This window comes from Neodiprion fabricii, chromosome 7 (genome assembly GCF_021155785.1).
Source record: "Neodiprion fabricii isolate iyNeoFabr1 chromosome 7, iyNeoFabr1.1, whole genome shotgun sequence".
In the NCBI taxonomy this organism is placed as follows: domain Eukaryota; kingdom Metazoa; phylum Arthropoda; class Insecta; order Hymenoptera; family Diprionidae; genus Neodiprion; species Neodiprion fabricii.
This window is the reverse complement of record NC_060245.1, coordinates 2,635,196-2,658,235: the sequence shown is the minus strand read 5'-3', so window position 1 is coordinate 2,658,235 and position 23,040 is coordinate 2,635,196. Positions and strand designations below refer to the sequence as shown.

The 23,040-nt window shown below is 39.0% G+C and overlaps 1 protein-coding gene across 2 annotated transcripts in view; it reads left to right on the top strand.

The window, feature by feature from the left end:
* The window catches only part of LOC124186350 (hemicentin-1-like), a 90,154-nt gene that overhangs the window by 49,932 nt on the left and 17,182 nt on the right, over positions 1-23,040 (top strand). For both annotated transcript variants that reach the window (XM_046577977.1, XM_046577976.1), the window contains exons 2-9: positions 3,058-3,190; positions 5,367-5,575; positions 6,974-7,291; positions 12,142-12,290; positions 12,715-12,990; positions 14,194-14,353; positions 18,142-18,476; positions 18,782-19,148. In XM_046577977.1, the coding sequence (XP_046433933.1) occupies positions 3,058-3,190; positions 5,367-5,575; positions 6,974-7,291; positions 12,142-12,290; positions 12,715-12,990; positions 14,194-14,353; positions 18,142-18,476; positions 18,782-19,148 (1,947 nt within the window). The remainder of the gene's footprint in view (positions 1-3,057; positions 3,191-5,366; positions 5,576-6,973; positions 7,292-12,141; positions 12,291-12,714; positions 12,991-14,193; positions 14,354-18,141; positions 18,477-18,781; positions 19,149-23,040) is intronic.

Genomic DNA, 23,040 nt, shown 5'->3' with positions numbered 1-23,040 from the left:
GAATTGTTGCTCCCTTTTCTGAAACCTGCTCAATGCTTTTGAATCGACTGCTTGGAAAAATTATGCTTTACAATTTACACGTTTGCATCGAACGCTGCTTAACTTCCTGATGTAGGGGGCGTTGGAATGATGTGTTCTACGAAATTGATGATTCTCCCGAGTCTGTGCTCGGAATTCGTTCTTCGAACAATGGTTTTTATGGGGTTTTCTTCTTTTCAAATTGCGCGCTAAGAAACAAAGTATTATCTTGACGATTCAAGGTATGAATTACTGGGGAAAATTGTAATGGCTGGATTCAAGTGATGGATGAAAAATAAAAATCTAACACAACGAAACGAACGTTACCAAAAGTTTAAGCTCGAAGCTAATAGATTCAAATTGGCATTTAATCGGTTTCTAAAAAACACCCCAAAAAAAAAAAAAAATGAGAGCCTGATTGAAAACCCGAAGAAATGAAAAAATGTCTGATACTGTATCTAAACCATGTTCGAAATCGCAGTCCAAATGCAAATTGAATATCGAATTTTTATCTGCATCATTGGTATCTAAATCCTGATGAAAATCCGAATTAGAATTCAAAACTTAAATTCAATATCCAAATTGAATTCCTGCACAATTAAAACTGATATCTAAAAAAAAAAAAAAAAAATGCGACGTCGCAAGACTTTCATTTGAATATATCGTAACACCAACACATCGTATTACGGCACCTGCAGCAGCTGCTTATAAACGAATTCCTGAACAGTTTTCCCCCATTCCTCGGTTTGTACAATATCCGTCTTACCATGCCCATAATATAAACTATTATACACGAGCAAGGAACTTCTTAGAAGGAGTTAAGACCTGAAGTGAGGTGTGTTGAGACAAAGGCGGCTTATGCGGCGACGGTTTAGGTGTCATGTCCTATATACATATATATGTGTGTGTGTGTGTGTGCGTGTAAATGTATATATATATATATACACGAGGTGCTACACCCCTGCGTAGTTACGTATAAAGGAGGGGAGTTTGGTTCGCTCGCGGAGATGAAGGGAGGGATACGACGCGACGGAGTTCGTTAAATTGTGATAACTCCATCTACATGTAAATCTAATCGCCCCGAGATAAGGCACTCTGTGACTCGACGCCTCCGCCACCTTCTGATCCACCTTACCTATCCTGCTAGGGATAATGCGGCATGCCCTGAAACATCACCCGCAATTTTAACCAGGGGGTTAACTCAACTTTGGTCGCTTGGCTTTTGGGCCGCGTTGCGTTACGTTACGTTGCTTTGCGTTATTCCCCGTGTTATACTCTGTTCAACCTGGATTAGGTTTGGGATACATCTGGGTACTTAAACCTTGGAGTTACGCTCGTGCTCTCTTGTTCCTTCGATCGCAAAACAACTGCTGCAAACTTACCCACGGATCAAGTTGCGTGTACTTTGTCCAGGGTGATTGTTACGGGGGATCTACGATCACGTTTCGGAATTATCGTTATTTCGCCGTTTTATAAAAACGTTCGGAGCGCAGTGAATTATAATACATGGTTAAAGAAATTCGTGTTATACCGTGTACGGAATACGGGAGGAAAAATAGTTTTGAAAAAATTTGCTGCGTTCTTATTTCGGTGGTTAAATCTGCATGCCAAGAATATATACATATACATCCTGTATGTACATAAGAAAGCTGTTGGAAGGAGAAAAAATTGTGTGCGTCGATCGAGAGGTTGGTCGGGTGAAAAGTGGGAGTTGGGTGAATTGGGGTGGAAAGGAGCGAAGCAAGTTGGCCACTTTTCTTTGAAGAATCGTCGCGTTTGCGGACGGAACAACTAACCCACAACCCATGGCCGTGATGAGAACGTGGCGTGTTCGGTGCCAATCATGGTACAGGGGTTCCATTATGAGGATGATTATTGCTATTTGTATCGGCGGCAAGCTCGACTGTAGTTGTATAACATCGGTGCTCCCAGGCAACGTTCGCAAAATCTACGGGGAGTTTTATCCTCTTGGTTTCCTCGAAGGAGTTCCGAAACGAGCCAATGAAAGAACGAACGAACGTCGAGTGATTACCGGCGGTAAAACCAACCTACCGCGGTTGTCGAGTCAATTTTTAATAAATTACGGCGCTTCGCGCAACGGCCGAACTACCTTACGTGGAAAAGTGGATAAATATTTTGTATTCACTTTGCTCTGCGTGTATAATTGCATTTACAGCACGTAAAGAGAGGACTGTGGATGAAGTACGGAGGGTTGATTTATTCACTCGGGATTTTCAGATAACGAATCAATAAGTCAATTGCATATTTTGGATCCTTCTTTTTTTTGCGCTTGAGATTGAATCAGCTGCAGAGGTTCGTTGTCGATTTTTTTTTTTTGATACGGTTTTGAAATATTGAATACATTCAGTTATAAAATTTATGGAAGACAACGCGTGAAAATTGAAAATTGTTGAACAAGTGAATTGAATTACTTGAACGAACGAGTGAACGTTGAATCAATGCATGAACGAATTAAATATTACATCGAGAATAGACACAAAATTGATGAATTACGGTTGAGTAAATTGACGAGTGAGTTAGAAAACAAGTGACTTAATAAATGAATAGCATGATGAATCTATAAATAGGTGTACCTGTAATGAATAATGATTAAAAAAAATGGACAATTCATTGCGAGAATTAATAAAAAAAACCGCTTCGGTGACAAATTGAATAAGTGGATAATTGTACGAATGTGAGCACAGGAATGTTTCTTCGAGCGTAAATAGACCAAGAAGGGAACGAAGGGAATGAAGGAATGAACGAATGAATCAATGAAGGGATTAATGAGTGAACGAATGAATTACTTATTCAATTATTAAATCGATGAATGAATAAATAAATTGTTCGATTATTGAATTCACGAATGAAAAGATGAATTAATTATTGAATTGACCAATGAATAGATGAACTAAATATTGATTCGACGAATGAATGAATGAATGAACGAACGAACGAACGAATGAATTCTGCAATGCGGCGAATACCCCTGAATCATGATCATTCGATGTCTAACATCTCCCCCTTTTTCGTTTTCAGTACCGGTGATCGACGTGGTTGGTGTCGCGGGTGACAAGGTGCAGTTACCGTGCGACGTGCAGCCGACAGATCCGGACGACGCAATATTCATGGTGTTGTGGTTCAAGGGGGACGGAATGGAGCCGATATACAGGTAGGAGCCATGGGCCGGGAGTTTAGATAAGAAGAATAACGAGCCCAAGCCGTGATGGGGGGTGAAACGAAATGGGAGAAAGAAAGAGACGGATTTACGGTGCGCGGATCCCTCGGAGATTTGATTCGCCGGTTCCCCGGTAAAGAGGGAAGGAAGAAAAAGGGGGGCCAAGGGACAAAAGCGAAAAAAAAAAAACGGAAAAAATGGAGCGCCTCAGAGGAAAGGAAAAAAATTATGGTCCACCGAATTTCCCTTTCCACTCTCTCTCTCTCTCTCTCTCTCTTTCTCTTCCTCTTTTTTCTCTCCTCCTCTTCTTGCTCATCCACCCCCAACTCCTTAAATACGAATGGTAGCTCGTACAAACTCGCGGCTACAGGCACTGAAGAACCGAGAGGGTGAAACCATCCCCCGTTTCTCTTGCTCTTCTTCCCCTTCAGCTCTCGTAAAATATGTTCCAATTTTATTTCTCACGTTATACCTATTTCGACCGCTCGCAAAATCGTCTTTCTTTTCTTCTTTTCTGCAGTGTTATTACTCTTCTGCTTTTTCTTGTTTTTTATTTATTTATTTTTTTTTTTTTCTTCCAGTCTCTCTCTTTCTCTTCGGATCTCGATCTTATCCCCATCATCCTCCACCCGTCTCTGCTCTCAAAAATGCCCGTTTTACGATCATAAAGATACATCGGCAAAAATCGAGATTACACGCGAGTAAGGTACAACGAGTTTATTTACTTTTTATACCGTAGAATTTTGGCTGGAAGGATTCTTAATTTCCCATCTTTGAAAGATATTTACTCTGAAGCAATGTAATAACCATTCGAAGAAGAAATGAAGGAAAAAATAGAATCAGGAGGCTTAAACTTTTTTTTATAAACATCAATTAAATAGCGTAAAAAATTAATTTTTCCTGTCGTCGCGAATTCCCTTCTTTTTTTTTTTTTTCTTTTTCTATGTATAAGAATTTTTTTCGTCACTGAAATATGTTTTAACCAGTGATTAATAAATTTTTTCACGAATAACGAACCAGCATATTAATTTGATTAAATTTATATATTTCAAACGCTTGTGTTACGCATCAAAAAGGAATCGTTTCAATTTAAATTTCAATTGGCTTGACAATTTAGTTACTGCTTTGAACCCTTGTTTCTATACGAACGATACGTACGAGCCGAATAAAACCTCTATTCAAAAGAGAAACGAAAAAAGGGAAGATAGAGAGAGAAAAAAAAGAAATTCGCGAACTCTCGCCTCTCTTTCTCTCTCTCTCCTTTTCTGTTTATACATCGACCTCGTTATTCCCGCTCCGTGAGTGAGTGAGCGAGTGAGTGAGTGATCTGAGTCAGTCACAGGGCAGGCAGAAGAGAGATTCGCAGAAACTCAGTTCTCTCCTCTCCTCTCCTCTTCTCTCGTCGCCTCGCCGCGCAGTTGCCGAACGTAATTTAACTTTTAGTCGGTGTCGAGAGGCCAGAGTTCACTCCTGGATGCCTAATATGCAATCACGTACGGGGATTACTCCCCAGGTGACTACGACCCCCTTCTTCTTTCCATCCCGGTGCTCGAATTAAACCGAGCAAAAATCATCCCACCTCAAGGATTGCCCAAAATTTATACCATAAATCGTCTCAGCGCTGCGAGAACTCAATTTTCGTCTCCTTTCGTTACACTGTAAATTATTACTCAGTTTTATAAAATGTTAATTTGCAGATATTTATTATAATTCAGCACAGCCTCTTTGCGATGTAATTGTGTCAAGATCTCAATTTAACCCTATAATTTGACCAGTTCTGATAAAAGGAAAAAGAGAGAGAAAAAAAAAAGAAAAAGAAAAAAAAACACTTCTCTTACAGGAATTGTGAAAATTTTAATTCAACATTCAACAAAATTTGTTCCCGAAAGATTTGACGAAATTGTAAAAACGTGGAATTGTAAAAGTTGCGGTTTTTAGTTTTCATTCAGCGTGTACTTTTTTTAATGATATGAAAACGAAAAAAAAAAAAAAAATCGCCACAATCTGCACAAATTTGAAAAATTTGATTTCCGGGATTCGTGCAGTTCTGAAATCGAGTTTCAAGAATCCTGTAAAACTTGTTGAAATTTCTGACGCTTCTTTCACCTATTTTTAAGGTCACCTTAATTTGCGATATCGACTTGTGTGATTGCGAATTTTGTTTTTTTAGCTTCGATGTGCGGGATCGCCAGTTTTATTCTCCATCGTTGTGGTCTTCGCCGACCGCTTTGGGACCCAGGGCCTTTTTTGTCACCGCTTCTAATCCGGCCCACCTCAGCATCGACAGGCTCGAGGTTAAAGACGAAGGAATCTACCGGTGCAGAGTCGACTTCAAAAATTCACCGACCAGAAACCAGAAAATGAATTTAACCGTGATTGGTGAGCGCATTTTTTATTTCCATACCAACAAATATGGTGATAGAAAAGTTTAAAATTTTAAAAAGCAAAAGATTTCTTGAAAGTTATTAATTATCCTATCGATAATTAGAGATTATAAACAATTCAATTGAAATTAGTTGAATTGTTTGAGCAATTAATTTTCGATTGTCTTTGACAAAAAAATATTCGACCGGCTTATAGAGGTTTTTTTTCTATCAACTTTATTTTCATCCTCTCGTGTTTGTTTTTCAACTAAAAAATTTTGTGGACAGTTTCTAATTAGTTACGACGATGAGAAAAATACGAAAGTAAGATTTCTGATAGTAATTTAATCTTTTACTTAAACCATTTAACATCGAATCAGTGTCCAAACACAGATTAAATGTTTTCGTTATAGTCATCAACTAATGGTATCGCTTCAATCGAATAAAATGCATTACTAATTAAAGCCTATCGAGGCTCGAATGATCAATGGAAATGAATTGATTACACTCCGAACAACCGAACAACGCAGTTCATTTCAATCTAGCAAAGTGTACAACGAATTTGAATCACGTAAATGGTATTGCTCTGCAGAGAACTAATTCCATAGGTTTGATAGGTTCTGACCCCTTTTTCCGCGTAAACATTTCGCAAAGAAATCAAGCTAATGAAATAATTATCATACGAGGAATTCATTATTGTTTCTGGTAAAAATTGTCCAAGTAATTTAAGCTTACGGTACACACGGAAATAATTTCTTTTGTCACGGTTACTAGAAAATTACAGTTGGATGGTTATCTTAGGCGTAACAGAAATGTTTCGTAACATTGTTGAGATTGTAGAAAAATGTGATACGAGTAACTGGATTGATTATACTTCTATATTATCTAGTTACTGCGGTATTCAATTTTTTTACTGTTGCATCGGCATCAAAATTATTATAACAATTGAAAGAAACTGTTATCCGAGTGACAAAGTCGAGAAGGATTGTAACAAGTACTGGAATTTTCAAAACTGAACTTCATTTTTTATCCAAAATCGTATTTTTCGATTTTGATATAAAAAAAAAGTTGGATCCTGATTTTCGATAATAAAGAACATTTATAACAGCTTCTAACAAAAGGGTGATTGGTTTTAATTTTCTACCGATCGATGCGAGTTTTCTGATATTTTATACCGCCCCAAATTAATTTTTCATTCAAAAACTTATAAACTCTCCGGCAGGGAAAGAATTTTCTTGACGAGACGATTTAATTTTCGAAAATTTGTCGCGCAAATTGGAAAAGCTCGTAATCCGATTAAAAAAAAAAGAAAAAACAAAGTAGAAAAATTTTTCAATATCCGAGCTCGTCTTATCATTTTTATCAATGAAGAAATTCTTCATCACCGCACGTGATTTATTTCGGTGATCAACAGTCGCGCCGGAGAGGCCAATCATACTCGATGGAACAACGAGGGATATATCGAGGATCGAGGAGCCGTACAACGAGGGCGACGACGTGAACCTCATCTGCGAAACGAGGGGCGGCAAACCCCCGCCAAGGCTGACTTGGTTCCTCGAAAACACGGTGATAGATGAGTCTTACCACTACAAAACCGACACCGGGGTTACCGTCAACCACTTGTCATACCCCAAAGTTGGCAGGCAGCACCTCAAGGCGCGGCTCATTTGCCAGGCGAGCAACACAAACCTCGTTCAGCCCCAGTCGAAGCTTCTGATACTCAACGTCAACCGTAAGTAGCCTAAATATATTAAACGATAAATCATGGACGACGGCTAAGCGAAACGATAATGCTGCGAAGAGAATGTAATTTACAATGATCGTTACGGTTTCAACGTTGTTCTTCACTTTCATTTTTTTTTTTACAATTTCCCAAATTTCCGACATTTTTTCGACCTTGCATTGTAAGTTTCGTTCTGTGTTTGAATTTCGTTTCTCTGTTTTCTTTTGAAACAATAGTCGTACTTCTACAGTAAGGAATAATGATGTTACAAAAACAAAAATAGAAACAAAAAACACGGATATAATGCTGAGAGGAGAATGAAATTTATAAGAAAACTGTTTGAAAATTTTTACCCTGTGACTTTTGCTCATTCCTTCAAAGAGTTGTGAAATGTTTCCGCTTTCGAAATGCGGTTTTCTTGGGAGTTCGAGTTTCCAATCGTTTCTAGTCCCTTGGGAACATTTATTTTCCTACAATGAGTTATTTTTCACACAGATTTGCAAATATTGTATAGAAATTCGGTAATTGAACGAATAAACGAATTTACGACGAATTTACGTAATTCGTGAACGAATGAAATATTGAACAGTTTCAGGAACGGTTGCATTAACGAACGAAGCGAATGATTGAATTAAGGCTGAGTTAAACGTACGATTTCATTCAATATCGACGTTTGGAAAGAAGTTAATAAGAAGGAAGCCTTAGACAAGAAAGAAAAGAAGTCGAATGGGAAAATTTTATTGAGAAAAGATCTTTCAGTTCATTTTTATGAGCATAATTAAGTTTTTCGTTCCTCCGTTTCGCGAACGAAACTGCGGCAAAGAAATTGGGGGACAGATAACAAATTATATTTTTTCTTCATCTTATATTTTTTTTTTTTTTTTTATGCCACGGGATATCGTTAGGATTCCTTTGAAAAAAAATCGTTACGTACCTTCATGCCAATATTTAGTAGGTGTATAAATACATACTTATTATTCCTCTTCTTATATTCTTAATACATAAATACATACTAAATTGAACACACACGTATAAGCGCAGATAAATTTATTCGGTGAATTGAATTTCTTCTAGTTTGAAGTGCAGTTAATTTAAACTTGAGCTTTCTACAAAGCTTAAAGGGCTTCTAGACGCTCCAAAGACGTTTTTAGAGTTCAACGAAGATTCGTTGTTCTTATATTATACACATTTGGTTTGCATTTCACCTTGCGAGTGATTGAGAGGAAAGTACGGAAAATCACTAGAGTGAAGAAAAAAAAAAAAAATAACAAGAACATCAAAATGGACAAAGGAAAAGCAACACTCGGTATTAACAGCTTTTCTCAAGCGTTTTATACCGATTTAGATCGTGAACGATATCGTGGACGCCTTTTGCTGTTGGCTACTTTTAACAGCTCTATGAAAATTCGATGCCAACCTTGGCCCGATGAAAAATTAATCAACAGTTAATTAACCAAAAGCCGTACAAAAAAGCCAGCGAAACTGAATGGAAAAGGAGCTTTATTATATAACATCACGAAACTTGTAATATTTCAAGGGCTTTGCCGAGCATCGAAATTTTACGTCATTTCGGAAATTTAGAATAATAACTTGAAAAGATTTTAAAAAGCTTCGCACGATAACGTTGAATATTTATTGCGTTGTAAATTTCGAAAATTTCACAAGATTCTAAACGAATTTACACGATATGTTTATAAAATTATTATATATTCTGTGAAAGTGCAAGAAAAGAAAAGAATTCCTTGGATTTCTAATGATTTTAAATAGTTGCGAGAAAATCGATAATGATTATACAAAATTGCAAAAATTCTCAGTTGATTTCAGAATAATTTTTATACAAATTTCTATACAGAATTTACACGATTTCGAGTATTTCTGGAAAACTGCGACATATTTTCAAACATTTTACGTGATTTTTAATCGATGCATAGAATTTTGAGAAGTTTCGAAATATTTGCCGACCGTTTTACACCAAGTTTCAAAGCTCGTTAGCCTCCCGTTATTCCAGAATGTAATTACGACTTTCTTCTCCTCCACTCCGTGCCTCTGTAATTAGTTACGTGGTTAATTAGAATCACGTGTAATACCTACGCGTATTTCGTAAGTGGTGAGTTAATTTTTAGCTTTTAGTTTCTTTTCTTTTCACATCCTTCTATTCCCTTCTATTTTTTGTGGGAATAATGGATGACAAAATTTATCAAATTTTTTTAAGGCGATGTAAAGATATTCAGGTTTCCGTTAGTTGATTACACAATAACGAAAGATAAGTAAAAAATGTGACGGAAGCGGAAGGAAAAAGAAGCAAAACCCAAGACACGCCGTGACTGACTCCGTTTTTCATTTCCTTTACACCTTTTCTCACATTTTTCAAGCATTCCATGCCTACTCGAGTTTCATTGAACCCTGACCAATATCTCGAGTCTCGATTCATCCTCTTTTACGTCGTTGTATTCTCTACTCGGAAGAAAGAGCATATGGATTATATATTTCGCAATCTTTTAATTTGATTTACATAACTTTTGACAAAATTTTATTTTGTCGAGTTCGATTTATTTTCAATGAAATTTCAGAAATGGAACTTTATTTCCAACTGTTTCTGTGTAAGTCGAAGCGTGTTTTAATTAACTTGTATTATTTAACAATCAAGTTCTAATTCGGAATAAAAAATTTTAAATGAGAAGAGAAAAATAATGATATTTTCAGACTGATTTATAGCCTGAATATTATTTTCACAAAAAAAAAAAATAATAATAATAATAATAATAACAAGAAGATTAAGATTTCTGAATCGTTCGAAAAACTACAAGAAAAAAAGATTCACCTATTAAACTTTCGGAAATAACAGTTTCAGATCATTGTTATAATCTGACGAAGTATTCCCAGAGTAACTTTATTCAACGAAAAATTCATAGAAAAAAAACAATTCGCCGGTTAATATACGATTACAAAATGACTCGAAAAACTTGTTTCCATACGTAACGGTGGTCAGGGTTAAGCGTTCTGTTTGAGTTGTATCCACCCTCGAAAAAACATTGCCTCGGAAATGAAAAACAGGAGTAGAAGAAAAAAAAACAAAAATAACGTTCCACGTATGTCGTTGCACGTGCCTATAAATAAATTATTTCAATGTTTGAAAGTGGAGTTACATTTTTTCCGAGTATACTCGTACAAGGTTCGAAAAAGAAATATTCCAGCAGGTCTGCTAAAATTTTCGGGTTGATTTAATAATTTTTTAACGTATTACTAAGTGAAAAAAAACCCAGAAAATTAAAAATTAAACGTTGATACGACAATTGAAATGTTAAAATCACAAAATTGTTTGTCATATTCACTAACCGACATTTAACAAATAACACAACAAACAAAGTGGACCTGCTGTGACGTTATGTTTAGTTCAATTTTTCCAGCAGTGTACAGCGAGATTTTTTTCACCCATTTTTCAGCGGTAGTTGCATGCTTTGAAAAAAAAGAGAGAAAAAAAAGACACGTACACACACATACGGGGATTTCCGCGTCAAGTCGACCAATAAAAAATCCTTACCAGTTTTCATTCGCTTCACGAATTTTTGTACGATTTTGCGGGTCTCAAAAAATCACTACTGAATTTACTTCAGATTTTTCCCTCCATCCGTTAATTATTTATCATTATTCAAACCCATCTAAAAATTACTCTTTTTTAAAAATCTCAATTATCTTATTTTTCATCTCTTATTCTGACACACGAATTTTTCTCCTACATTTTTTTTTTTTTGGTTTTTGCACTTTCTTTTTGAACACCATATTCCAACGTATCGAAAATTCTCAAAAAATTACCAAAAAATCTGTGTTCAATTTTGGATATTATCACTTGTAGACTTTTGTAGACTTAAAACGTCTATATCACGCTACATATATATCATAAAATCTACAAGCCACCCCTGAATAATACGCACCCGTAATGTTCTTACTCGTGTTTGCATTAGTCTTATCGTCGATGCGAATAGTTCGTTCGGCTTCTCTCTTTCTCGCTTTTTACCCCGGCTTGCACACTTGTATATTATGTATGTGTAACGTTACCTTTACACCTCCGCGTTTTCTCGAGCATCCACGTTTCGCCCCGTTTGATCCGGAGTGCCGTGGAAAGAGGGTGAAAGGGAAAAGAAAAAAGAGGGAAGGGTGGGGACTGAAACACGGAATTCGAACGCATGCCTTTCGTCCAGACACGCGATCCACGCGATCCACTGATCCGTCTTGCGGGACCCCAAGAGGCGTTGCTGATATCTGCCACTCGGAATCTACGACTAAGAGCACAGAATAAAACCCCCCCCCCCCCCTCCCCCTCCGCCCTCTCTCACCCCTTTTTTCAACACCCTGTGCACGTAAAGGTGAGCTTGCCCAATCGTGCGTGACGAAAATTTAAAATAAAAATAAAATTTTAACGTTGTACGATGTGTTTTGTTTTTTTTTCTTTTTTTTTTTGTGTAATAAAATAACCTGATGAACGTAAATGTGAAAAAAATTTTAAAAAATTATTGGTGATTTTGTGCTTTTATATTTTCAATAATCAATATGATTTGTAAGCACAGAAGTAGGTAACGTGCAGTAAGGCTTCAAATTCTAAAAAACGAAGAAACAACAAAAAAAAAAAAAACGAAGGGGAAGAAGAAATTGATTTATAAATTGAAATCTTGAGTTACATTTTTGTACGTATATGTGCACTAGTCCAATTTCTGCTTGAATAAAAGTGTAATCGTATGTATGGTTAAATGGATAAATGCTCGAATAAGATAGTTATAAATTGCGACAAGAGTCGAATGAAAAGTATTTTGTCTTTTGTATCAATTTCTTATTTTTTCCTTTTCTTTGCTAACCTGTTTCAGTCAAACCATTGGTGGTTCAGATACTGACTAAGGAGCCGCGCTTATCGGCGGACAAGAAGTACGACGTCGAGTGCAGAAGCACTGGATCCAGACCGATGGCTGTGATCACGTGGTGGATCGCAAACAGGCAGATAAAGAAGGCGAAAAATGTGAGTGAAAAGAAGATAAGATCGAAGATTTTCTTCTTTGAAATATATGTGAAAGAAAAATTTTGAAAATAGGATTTTTGTGTTTTTGGAAGCGGTGAAAATCAAACCCATTGTCCAAAAAATCCAAAACTGATTAAAAAATGGTGAGCGTCAGACGTAAGTCCGTTTGAGGTAGAATACTTCGATATATATATGAAAAAATTTGAGTATCTGACACATTATTTCGAGTAGCTTAGCAGCAGAATTTCAACAACAATCGTAGAAATTTTTATCCGCTGCAGCGCTGGTGGGAATACTCGAATTAATTTGACGTCGACTCGACGCTGCGATCACTTTTTCTTCACCCTCGTTCGTTGTTAAAAAAAATTGACTCGTATATTTGAACCCGCTACCCGGACAACTGATTCCTTTTCCTTCTGCTCAGTATTCGACGGAGAATAACCAGAGTCTGAGCATACTGAGTTTCGTTCCGACGATCGACGACGACGGTAAATACCTGACATGTCGAGCGGAGAATCCGGTGATACCGGATAGCGTGAAGGAGGACAAATGGCGCCTCGATGTTCAGTATCAGCCCGTAGTAACTCTGCGCATGGGATCAACTCTGAATCCTGACGACATCAAGGAGGGTGCCGATGTCTACTTCGAGTGCAAGGTCAGGGCGAATCCGAAGGAGTACAAGCTCGCCTGGTTCAAGGACGTGAGTATCAATCATCGAGCTTATTAAGACTTGATCAAGCGCCAAGTCCCGAACTGAGGAATAATTTACGTGCGTTCGAATCACTTCACGGATTTCCTAGATTTTCAGCTAAATCGTACAAGTTTTAGGTACTTTAAGCTACTCGATCTTTACTTTTAGGGAATTTTGAATGACTAATATTTTGTGATGAGATGAAAATTTGAAATAAATCAACCACAATAAAGACGATGGCAAAGTTAAACTTTGATAATAATAATTCTCAAAAGTTGTCAAAAGTTTAACGAATTTTTCCGGAATGTGTTTTTTTTTCATGTGAAATGAATTCGTTAATGTTTATGAATACACATGAATTTTTAAAGAATTTTCTCATTAATTGAAATTTGAGAAATGTTTTTTACATTTCACATGACAAAAGAAAATTTGTTAAACAACGTTTTATTTAAACGATTTGCTGACAACGTTCGGGCATTATTATTATTCAAATTCAATTTTCTTATCGCCTTTATTCTGGTTGACTTGTTCCTGATTTTAATCTTATCGTAAAGTATTCAATATTGTCGACCAGACTGATTTTTAGTATCTTTATATCAATGTTCAGGTTTAGTCCGATAATGAAGTGCAGTCGTCGAGTGACTTGAGATAAATGAACTTAATTTGAAGTAATTTTGAGTGACCTGATTTTCGGGGAAATTTAAATAACTTCAAAACTTGAAACCGTTCGAATTGACTTCCCTCACAACTTCGCGAATTTAGGTTGATTTGTGTAACCAAGTTCAGGAATCAAGTGAGTAAAGGTATTTCCACTTGATTTAAACTAACTTCAAGTGACTTCACAGGAACTCCAGTAAATTGGAAGTAAAATCAAATGAATTACCGTCACTTACACCGACTTAATCCATACTTCCGGATGAATTTTAAATGTCTCGAAGATTTGAAATCACTCGAATTGACTCTACTGACAACTTAGACTAGCTTACCGTGACGAATAAAATCAAGTTACATACAATCATCAGATGAGTCAAGATAATTCCAATTCGTATAAATTAACTTTAAACGTATTCGAACGACTTTCGGTGCTTTGGTCAGTGAACGTTTAAAACCCTCGTAGAATTTAATTGCAAAATGAAATACCGCATGAGCGGATAATTCGCCTGGTCCTTTTTCCTTCAATTTATTCATCGCAATTCGTTCTGTTCTCGGCAGGGTAAGGAGCTGAAGAACAACGCGACGGCCGGCGTAGTTCTTAGCGACTACTCTCTGGTGCTTCAAGGGCTTACACGGAGTTCCGCAGGCGAGTACACCTGCCTGGCAGCGAACAGCGAGGGAAAGACTGCGAGCAACTCTGTACCTCTTCAGATAATGTGTGAGTAAATAAAAAATGATGTGCCTGTAACACGTCGCCTACGCCCGGCTATCTCTCTTCGTTGCGATTCAGGCTTCGCGAAAAAGCTCCGGGCGAAAAGTGTTCCCTCTAGGTTTTACTTTTTATCTTGTCCCTCGTGTCACTCATCCTCTGCTCGACCCGGAAAAACGCGAAGGTGGCGAACCACGTGACGAGTAGCGACAGAAGCTGCTTACTCGGTATATTCACACTCGTATCGAGAAAATGAAGGAGAGGAAAAGCGGAGAGGAATTTTTTGGTTACAATTTTTCGGAGAAAGGTTACACTGGTTACAGACGGCGTTGAATGGCTGAAGCGTGACTCAAAATCACTCCAACTGACACGAAATGGTTCTTAAGAAAACCAACAATTCTTGAAACGACTCAAAAGTCGCTAAAAAGCACCTTTCAAATGTCAAAAGCGTGACTCGACGTATCTAAAATTCACTTTAGACGTGTACTGAACATGTTTGTAACTGGTTGTGATAAATAACTCATCATTTGTCAAAGGACTTTAAACATTGTTGGCAAATCACTCAAAACGACTGATAAATATGTGAATTTTTCTCCTGACGATACATCACAAATTATTCAAACTCGTTTGCAATGTCAAAGATAAGGTTTCGAATTTCTCGATTCATTTTTTTTCTCGCGACTCGAGAATTGTCGACCAGGAATTACCGGGAATTCTCAAATTTTCGATAAACTTCTAAAACTTATGAAAAAAAAATCACAAATCTGTTAATAAAGTGCGAAATTAATTTAACCTTGTTAATATTCATCAACAGTTATTATTTATTCGGCCGGGATACAGTATCTACAGTCGCGTACAATCAAGACGCGATTTCTCGATTTCTCGACACTTTTTTCTCGTCTCATGTAAGGCACGATTTCCCAAGAATTCTCGTTTCGAAAAGTCTCGACCTGAAACCCTAGTCAAAAAGCGTCTCGAAATAAAGACATCGTCTCCGGAGTTTAGACAACTGTGACTTTGCGCGTAAAAAAAACGCGATCGAAATTGGAAAATATCGTCTCACCGTCTCGCGACGGATTTTGGTAGATGACTCAATTCGAGAGGCTTGTGGCTTCGGGTTGTTACACCTGGGAACGCACGGCGTTACACAGCGCGTCGCTTAGGATGCGGCTGTTCCGCAATGTGCCCGTCGCTTCGCTCCGCGTATATCTGCATCTTGTAAATAACCTAAGAGGGAGGGAGGAAGGACCCTGGAGGATACATATTCAGCGTATGTAAAGCGCAGACTGAATATTCATGCCCGAGGACGCAGAGCTTGCAGGTGAGGGTGGTGGGTCACCTCACCTCGAATAAGACAACCCTGCCTACATTGTACCTGGAAATGCAGGTGGAAACTGACGCCATGCAGGGTTTATCCGTCAAATCGGCAGCGCGTGCCATCCATTGCCCCTCATTTTTCACCAACGACTGGAAAACGCCGTGCGGAAAGTAGGGAACGATTGCACAGGTCTGCAATGAAATGACTTTGTAAATTTTTTTATACTATTTCTCATAGATTTTCACTCGCTGAAATCGGGAAAAATACTCAAAAAGTTCCATCGGGTCAATTTTTTTTCCTCAAGTGTAATAAAATGGGGGTTTTATCATTATCGACAGGCTTTTTTTATGCAAACGTCTTGTATTTTGTAAGAATACTGTACGTAATGGAGGGAAATGGAAGTCGCTTTTGGATTCAGAACAATCGAAAATGAAAGATTTGCCAAAAACGTCCCGTTTAGATGAAAATTTTTTTTTTTTTTTTACTGCTGACCTGTGTTGTCATTTGCTGGATTCTAGTTAGCAGTAGTTAGAAAAAAGGGAAAAGGTTGAAGCTCCGAACCATAGACATTTAAATTGACTCGCAATTCGTTGAGTCCAATCGTTTCCATGGGTCGAAACGCAGAATTGTCCGTCGTGTTTTCGCGATTGAATTTTCTTGTTTCCCACCCTAATAAGAGGAGTCCAGAATATTGACCATTGGATAATTTAAGCTACACAGTGTCCGAAGACTCTTTAAGCCGTTGTGACTTGGTACAGTATCAAGTCCAGACTCTGGCCATTTTAAATTTCGACTCATGGCCAGAGAAATTCACCGGTGATTTCTGATATTCTGTTTCCACTGATTTTTTAAGAGCATTGATTTGAGCACTAATTTGTACGCGCTTACTAAACTGCGAATATGAAACTCCGAGATCGAATGACATGTTGTTGAATGATTGAACGAACAAACGAATGGATGAACGGAGGCTACTCTACGGTTATTCAATACGTAATCATCGACGCGTACCTACGGCCACTAGCGTTGGTTCAAATCCCAGCATTAACCTGCGATGATGGGTAAGCAGCAAAAGCCTCCGATTTACCCACGTAATTCGTTATTTTCCACCGCCTCTCTGCATGACAGTACAGCAAATCATGAGCCAAGCTTTGCCGTATACCGGCTGGCCAAAGCTACTGCAATTCCTCTACCAATGTTGCTTTCCAGTAATGAATTACAGCGTTACCGAACCATTTGCTTTCAGTTTGTAGTTACACGTTGTACCTTGAATCAGTGTGCATGGTTATCATCCAGAGGTACGAGCCCAAAACTGTTTGTTAGTCGATCTGCAGCTTGTTAATTACAATATCCCATTAGATTCTGGAAGCGGTTCTGGCAGTCGAATTTCACCGTTTGATCATCATTATTCATTCGCTTTCTGGACCGGGTTTCATCTCCATTTTCCAGCTATATTTGATGCACAGTGCGTTTTGTTTTCTCGATTGCATTAGAACGACCGGATCTATTTCGATCAGAGTTTTGATGGGCTGTTTTGAACTTTGGGAATATTGAAAACTTTACCAATCGTGCATGGTTGGGTGAAAAAAAAACCATCGCGTTCTAGCTACCGTGCCACTCGGTTATTCATTTTGCATTTTTATTGTCGGTTCGATTTCCCCACGAGGTTGTTGACGCTTTGTACAGATCCAAAAAAACCTCGTCGTCGTCGTCGTCGTCGTCGTTCTGGGAGACTCGAATTCTTCGCCGGCGTTGCCGTCGACGTACAGCCGTCGAGTAAACGAGACATAGAAATGCCTCGGGAGACCGACCATAATCGCATCTCAGTTTCCTTGAAAGAAAGAGAAAATATATTCATACCTTTTCCTCTGAGTCTTGCTCCCTTCTTTTCTCTCTCCTCTTTCCGCTTTTTCCCCCTTTGTGTTTATTGTTCTTTCTCTTATTTATACTGTTATGGGCTACGCCTGAGGTCCACGAGCTGGTTCAAGTCTTGAAAGGGGGGAGACGCTCCTGCTCCCTGAACACTGCAAAGACTTTTCTCCGACACACCGCATCGGTCGAGTGTAGAATTTGAATATCACCCAAGACACGAGAATTCTTTTTCCACATCCTTGGACTACCAGTTTCTCCTTTATCGTTCACCCCGCATCTCGCGTTCCACGGAACAATGTTCTAACGAAAGACAATTCACAATCTTCGGGTTAATCGCTCTTCGAGTCTAGGTGACGAGGTGAAACCATTTAGATCGTATCGAGTCCATTGCTGTCCGCAAAATCCCACGAGGATCATGGTCCCGGAACGACTTACACGTATCAAATCTAGTCTCGTAAAAGACTCTCCGAGATCCCGTAACGTCTTTGAATACTTGAAACTCAGGGTACAACACAAGGTCTCTTTGAAACCGATCCACTCCTCGATCCGGCTCAGAAAATCTCCTGAAAAAATTTTCAAACATTTTTTTTCTTATTTGGTCTGTTCTCAGTTGCCCCCGTATGCAAAGAAGGTAAGGCCGAAAACGTCGTGGGTGCTTTGAAGCAGGAGACAGTATCGCTGGTCTGCAACGTCGAGAGTCGACCGCCACCGTTGACCTTCCACTGGACTTTCAATAACTCTGGCGAACTCGTCGAGGTTGCTCAGCCCAAACACGTCAACGTCCAATCTCCGGGGACTCCATCGATAGCGGAGAGCCTCAGGGAGTATCAACGCTTTCACGGACCCCGTCTTAACTACACTCCGTCAACTGAACTCGACTATGGGATGCTCGCTTGCTGGGCTAGCAATCAGGTCGGAAAGCAGCGCACTCCCTGCCGGTTTCAGGTACGTCGAATATCAAGAGGCGACGATGTTTCATGAAAATGTGTAATGGTCATATTATTGTATAATTCTATTTGAGCTTTATCAAAAATTGTGTACAGTGATATAGAGATATTGAAAAAAGAATGAAGTTTCATTGTGCACCGGGTTCTGGAAATATCATTTTTGTTGTTCATCAATTGAAAGAATGGAAACCAAGGTTTCAGTTTCAGTCTGACGTCTTATTCACTTGGCCGATTTTTCCGAATCTTGTGTTTCTTTCAAACGATTTGCGACTTCTACGTGAGTGATTTTCCTGAATATTTCAGGTGATAGCAGCAGGGCGGCCGTATCCTTTGCACAATTGCACGGCCAACGAATTATCAGCGCATCTAGAGTTTGAGGATCTGGGACCAAAGTCGGGTTCCGGTCTGGCAGTTAAGTGTACCGAAGGTTACGACGGAGGTCTTCCCATCCAGGCGTACCAAATCGACGTTGTCGGGGAAGAAGACGACGCGTGGATAGTGAGGAACAAAACCGTGCCTGCTGGGCCCCACGGGCCCATTTTCGAGGTCGCGGGACTCACCGCTGGACGAAGCTACCGCATCTTTCTCTACGCGGTCAACGCCAAGGGCAGAAGCGAGGCCACGATTTTGGAACCCGTTACATTGAAGGGGGTCGCCATGTACACCACTGGTGAGTCATGTTTAATTTTATATGAAAAACATTCGTGGGAATCGGTGCATCTGTTGCGACGATCCGTAAGACCGAAAAATCCGGTTTTCGTCTCGATCTTGATAACAATGATGGTAAGTAAAATGCGTTGGATGTCCTATCGAAGCTTGGTCAGTCTTACTATTTTCTTAACCAGTTTAGGTGCTGAAATTTGGTAACGTTATCAGGTCGTTAGAAAACTATAAGATGGTAATCATACTTTCCTAGAACTTTGATTCACCTGGTCGTTAAGCGAAAGAAATGTTCGGCATGTTTTTTTGGAGATCTTGGAAGTTGAATCAGACCAAGGATGAGAAGTGCTTATTCTTAACATAAACCGAGTACATTTTTAAAGTATCAAATCTCCATCTTCAGTCGTTTTAAAGTTAATTGAGTCACGGAAAATGTAGTTTTACGTTTCTGAGAACATGAAAATGGTACTTTGAAGTAGTGGACATTTGTGGCCACGTGCATTACACGTAAATGACCGCGTGATCAAAGTGTACTAAAGTGCTTTGCGAATAATTGAGTGCTGGGGAACTCACTTTAATACTCTCTGACTAATTTAGTGATTAAATAAACTCATAGCACAACCGAAACAAGTAAGATATTCTACAAACCTGGCTAAAGGGACGAAACTGCCTTATTGCCTTAAGGATGTACTGGCTATACATTCTCAATGAAAATATACAATGCCTCAATGACAGTATTGAATACTTTGAGATAAGATAAAAATCGGAAAAAATCCACCGGAATAAAGAAGACATGAAAATTAAATTTGAATAATAATAATGTTACAAAAATCATCAATAAATTTTTTAAACACATAACAAAAAAAGAAACGTTCCCTGAAAATTTGTTAAACAGTGTTTTATTTAAACATTTTGTTGATAACTTCTAAGCATCGTTATTACTCAAATTTAATTTTCTCATCGTCTTCATTGTAGGTTAATTTTTTTTCGATTCTTATCCGTTAACAATGTATACAATATTATCAACGAGACTAGTTTTTGGTTGAGAATGTACAGCCAATACACATCCTTGAATCAAAATCAACCCATGTACCAAATATCTTGCCGAAAAACTGTGCTGCCTTTACTTTTTCACCGATGTATAACGAAGGGCAAAAGAACCATCAGATATATTTCCGAGAAATCCCGAGTCTGAGGGCCAATCTCTAACTCACAATCAGCTCGAGGTGCCTCCACTAAATTTCAATATGGATGCAGTTCGACTGCGGGAATCGATATTTGCAGTCGGTTTGTTTTCGGGGTGGGTGGGCATCAGGCGGCAGCCATACCTGCCAGGGCTGCAGTGGCAGCAACTCTCGTCGCTTGCGAAATCGAGGGTAAACTGAATTAACCCAGTGTTGACCCGACGACCGTATGTTACCAATGACTTTCCATTACACAGTTAGGGATGCGGGAGTCCATTACGTCGAATCCCTCCCTCCCTCCCTTCCTCCTTCTCCCTTGACCAGCCGTTCTAGCCGCGTATCCGGAACCGGATATCCTGACCAAGCTGCCGAACTTGATCCCTTGATTCGCTTCTTCGTTTTCCCAGTCACCGGCAAATTCGTATAAGACCACTGGACTCGGTAAACCCAGCTTTTCTCGATATGCCAGCTCCGATATTGTCACTTTGGATGAAAGAGGAAAAAGTAGAGGTAACGATTTGATTCCCAAGGCGAGGTCAATAATAATCACGTTGCTTGTATATTTTTGGAAATTTTAAACTTAAATAGACGGATTCGCTGTACAGTTGTAAGGATTCTAATGTTTTGGTCTTCTGACGCAAAGTAGTAGGGTAATACAAACTTTCTTCGGGTCGTTTGTTTCTTCTTTCACCGGACAGGCTTGAAGTTCTTCTGAGTGACTCGAAGTCTCGTACAGTCCTTGAAAGTATTTTCTCTGTGTTTTTAAAGAAATCACTAAAAATCTAGTGACGTGTGTTAATCTAGTTACTTAACTTATACGTCAAATGTTTTTTTTTTTTTTTTTTACAACACGTTAAACGAATAATCTTGCGATCCCCAAAGCGCTACGAAGTCGAAACAAGTTTTTCGACGTTTGAAAAAGCTTTGTGCAAATATTATCCCTCGATCGTAGCAGCGGGTTACACGATAATTTAAAGCGAAGGGGTTAATTGATCGGCGATTTTGCTGCACAGAGATTCGGAGTCACGCCACGCGCGCGTTGATTACCAACCAATTCTAGGAACACGGTGTTCCTGTAACGACTCCGTGTGCACAGTTCCGACCCACACCCACATTCTGCACGGGGGAAACTTTTTGCTGATTGACAGTAATTTGTTTCGTTGATTGTGCCGTTAGTGGTGCAGCTGGTTTCTGCTGTTACTGCAGCTGGTGCGGTTCTGCCGAGTTGCAGACCCTTCGGTATCGACCAACAAACTCTGACTCAGCCCCCGTTCTCCTCTCTCCCTCTCCCTCTCTCTCTCTCTCGCGGTTAATCGACTAATTGCAATATTGACTCAGTCGAAACTATTTACCAGTCTGTGGCGCAAGAATGTGCATTCCTGTGCTTCGGGTGCTACTCAGGAAAAAAGGAAAAACTTTGAACTCCAGAGAATATAACCTCGCCGAAATGGGTTAATCAATTTTCGTGCGATCTGCACTTCTAGAGAACGAATCAACAGATTCTGATTTTTTTCATGTCGATCAAAACAGTCTTTCTTGACTCAGAGTTTATCAAATTTTGAGAGACATTTGTCAAGGCATTCCTGAGTTATTTGCACCAATGTGCATTTTTTTTTTTTTCCTCCTCTCGGCACCAACTTGAAAAAGTATCAACTTGTATTTAGCCCGTTGGTCAGGCTTCATCGAACTCAAAACTACGTAAATTTTGATAAAAATCTGTCGAAACATTTCCGAGTTTTTCGCGAATATTGAAATCGTTCAAGCCGGTTGATTTTTCCTGCTTGTTTCAATTCGTTTTAGAGCTTCCCGAACGTCGAAGGCACAGACTCGCGAAACAGGTTTCCGAAAACAGCTGGAACGGAATCCTTAGATCGGGTTTCGTATTTCCCTCTGTAAATTGATTCAATTTCTTGGAAAGCAGAAGTCAATTTTGTGAGAATTGCATCCTAAAGCCATTCACACACGAGCCCGGGAATAGTTGCAATATCGTTGGAAGCGGATGCTTTGGACCGGCTTGCGTTACAGCCCCGACGGTGGGAACTTATCGAGCGGTATTGGATTTTACCGAATAAAACTGGGATTGTCTTAATCGCGAAGAATTTTTTTCTCCCGTTTACGAAAGCAACGGTATTACATCGATATTTATAATTAACGATTAGAGAAATTTTCTTCTTCTTCCTCATTAAGAATCCATAAAACTTGGGCATTTATTTGAGACGAATAAATTTGATGGAAACAATATTGCATACGGTGTGTAATTACCATTATAATACTTTGGATGGGAAATTAATATTTAAGAGGGGATTGGTACCTTACACCTTGTACCGAGGTACCGAAGTATGGCGACTCGATGCTGTGCCCGTTTTAATTTGTCAACCAGGTGGTGTCGTCGAAGCAAAATGGTTGGCGCGAAACGAGTAGCAGGGGTGGAAAAGCGACGCGGCAAGTAATAATACGCGCCTTACGATTAATTATCGGGTGTCGTTTTGCGCCTGTCGCCCGTACACTGAACGTCAATTTTGCTTTTCCGCGTATTAATTAGCTTAACTACCTTCGCGGGCTGAAAGGGCGATGCTACCGAGCTTCGAAGGTGTGTGTGTGTATAATATACTTGTTCATCTATCAATTTATTGGTATTGGTGACGCCCTGGACGATATTGTTTGCTCAGACCATTGTGAAGGAAAAGTGAAAAGGGCAGGGAAGATATTCTATCCTCA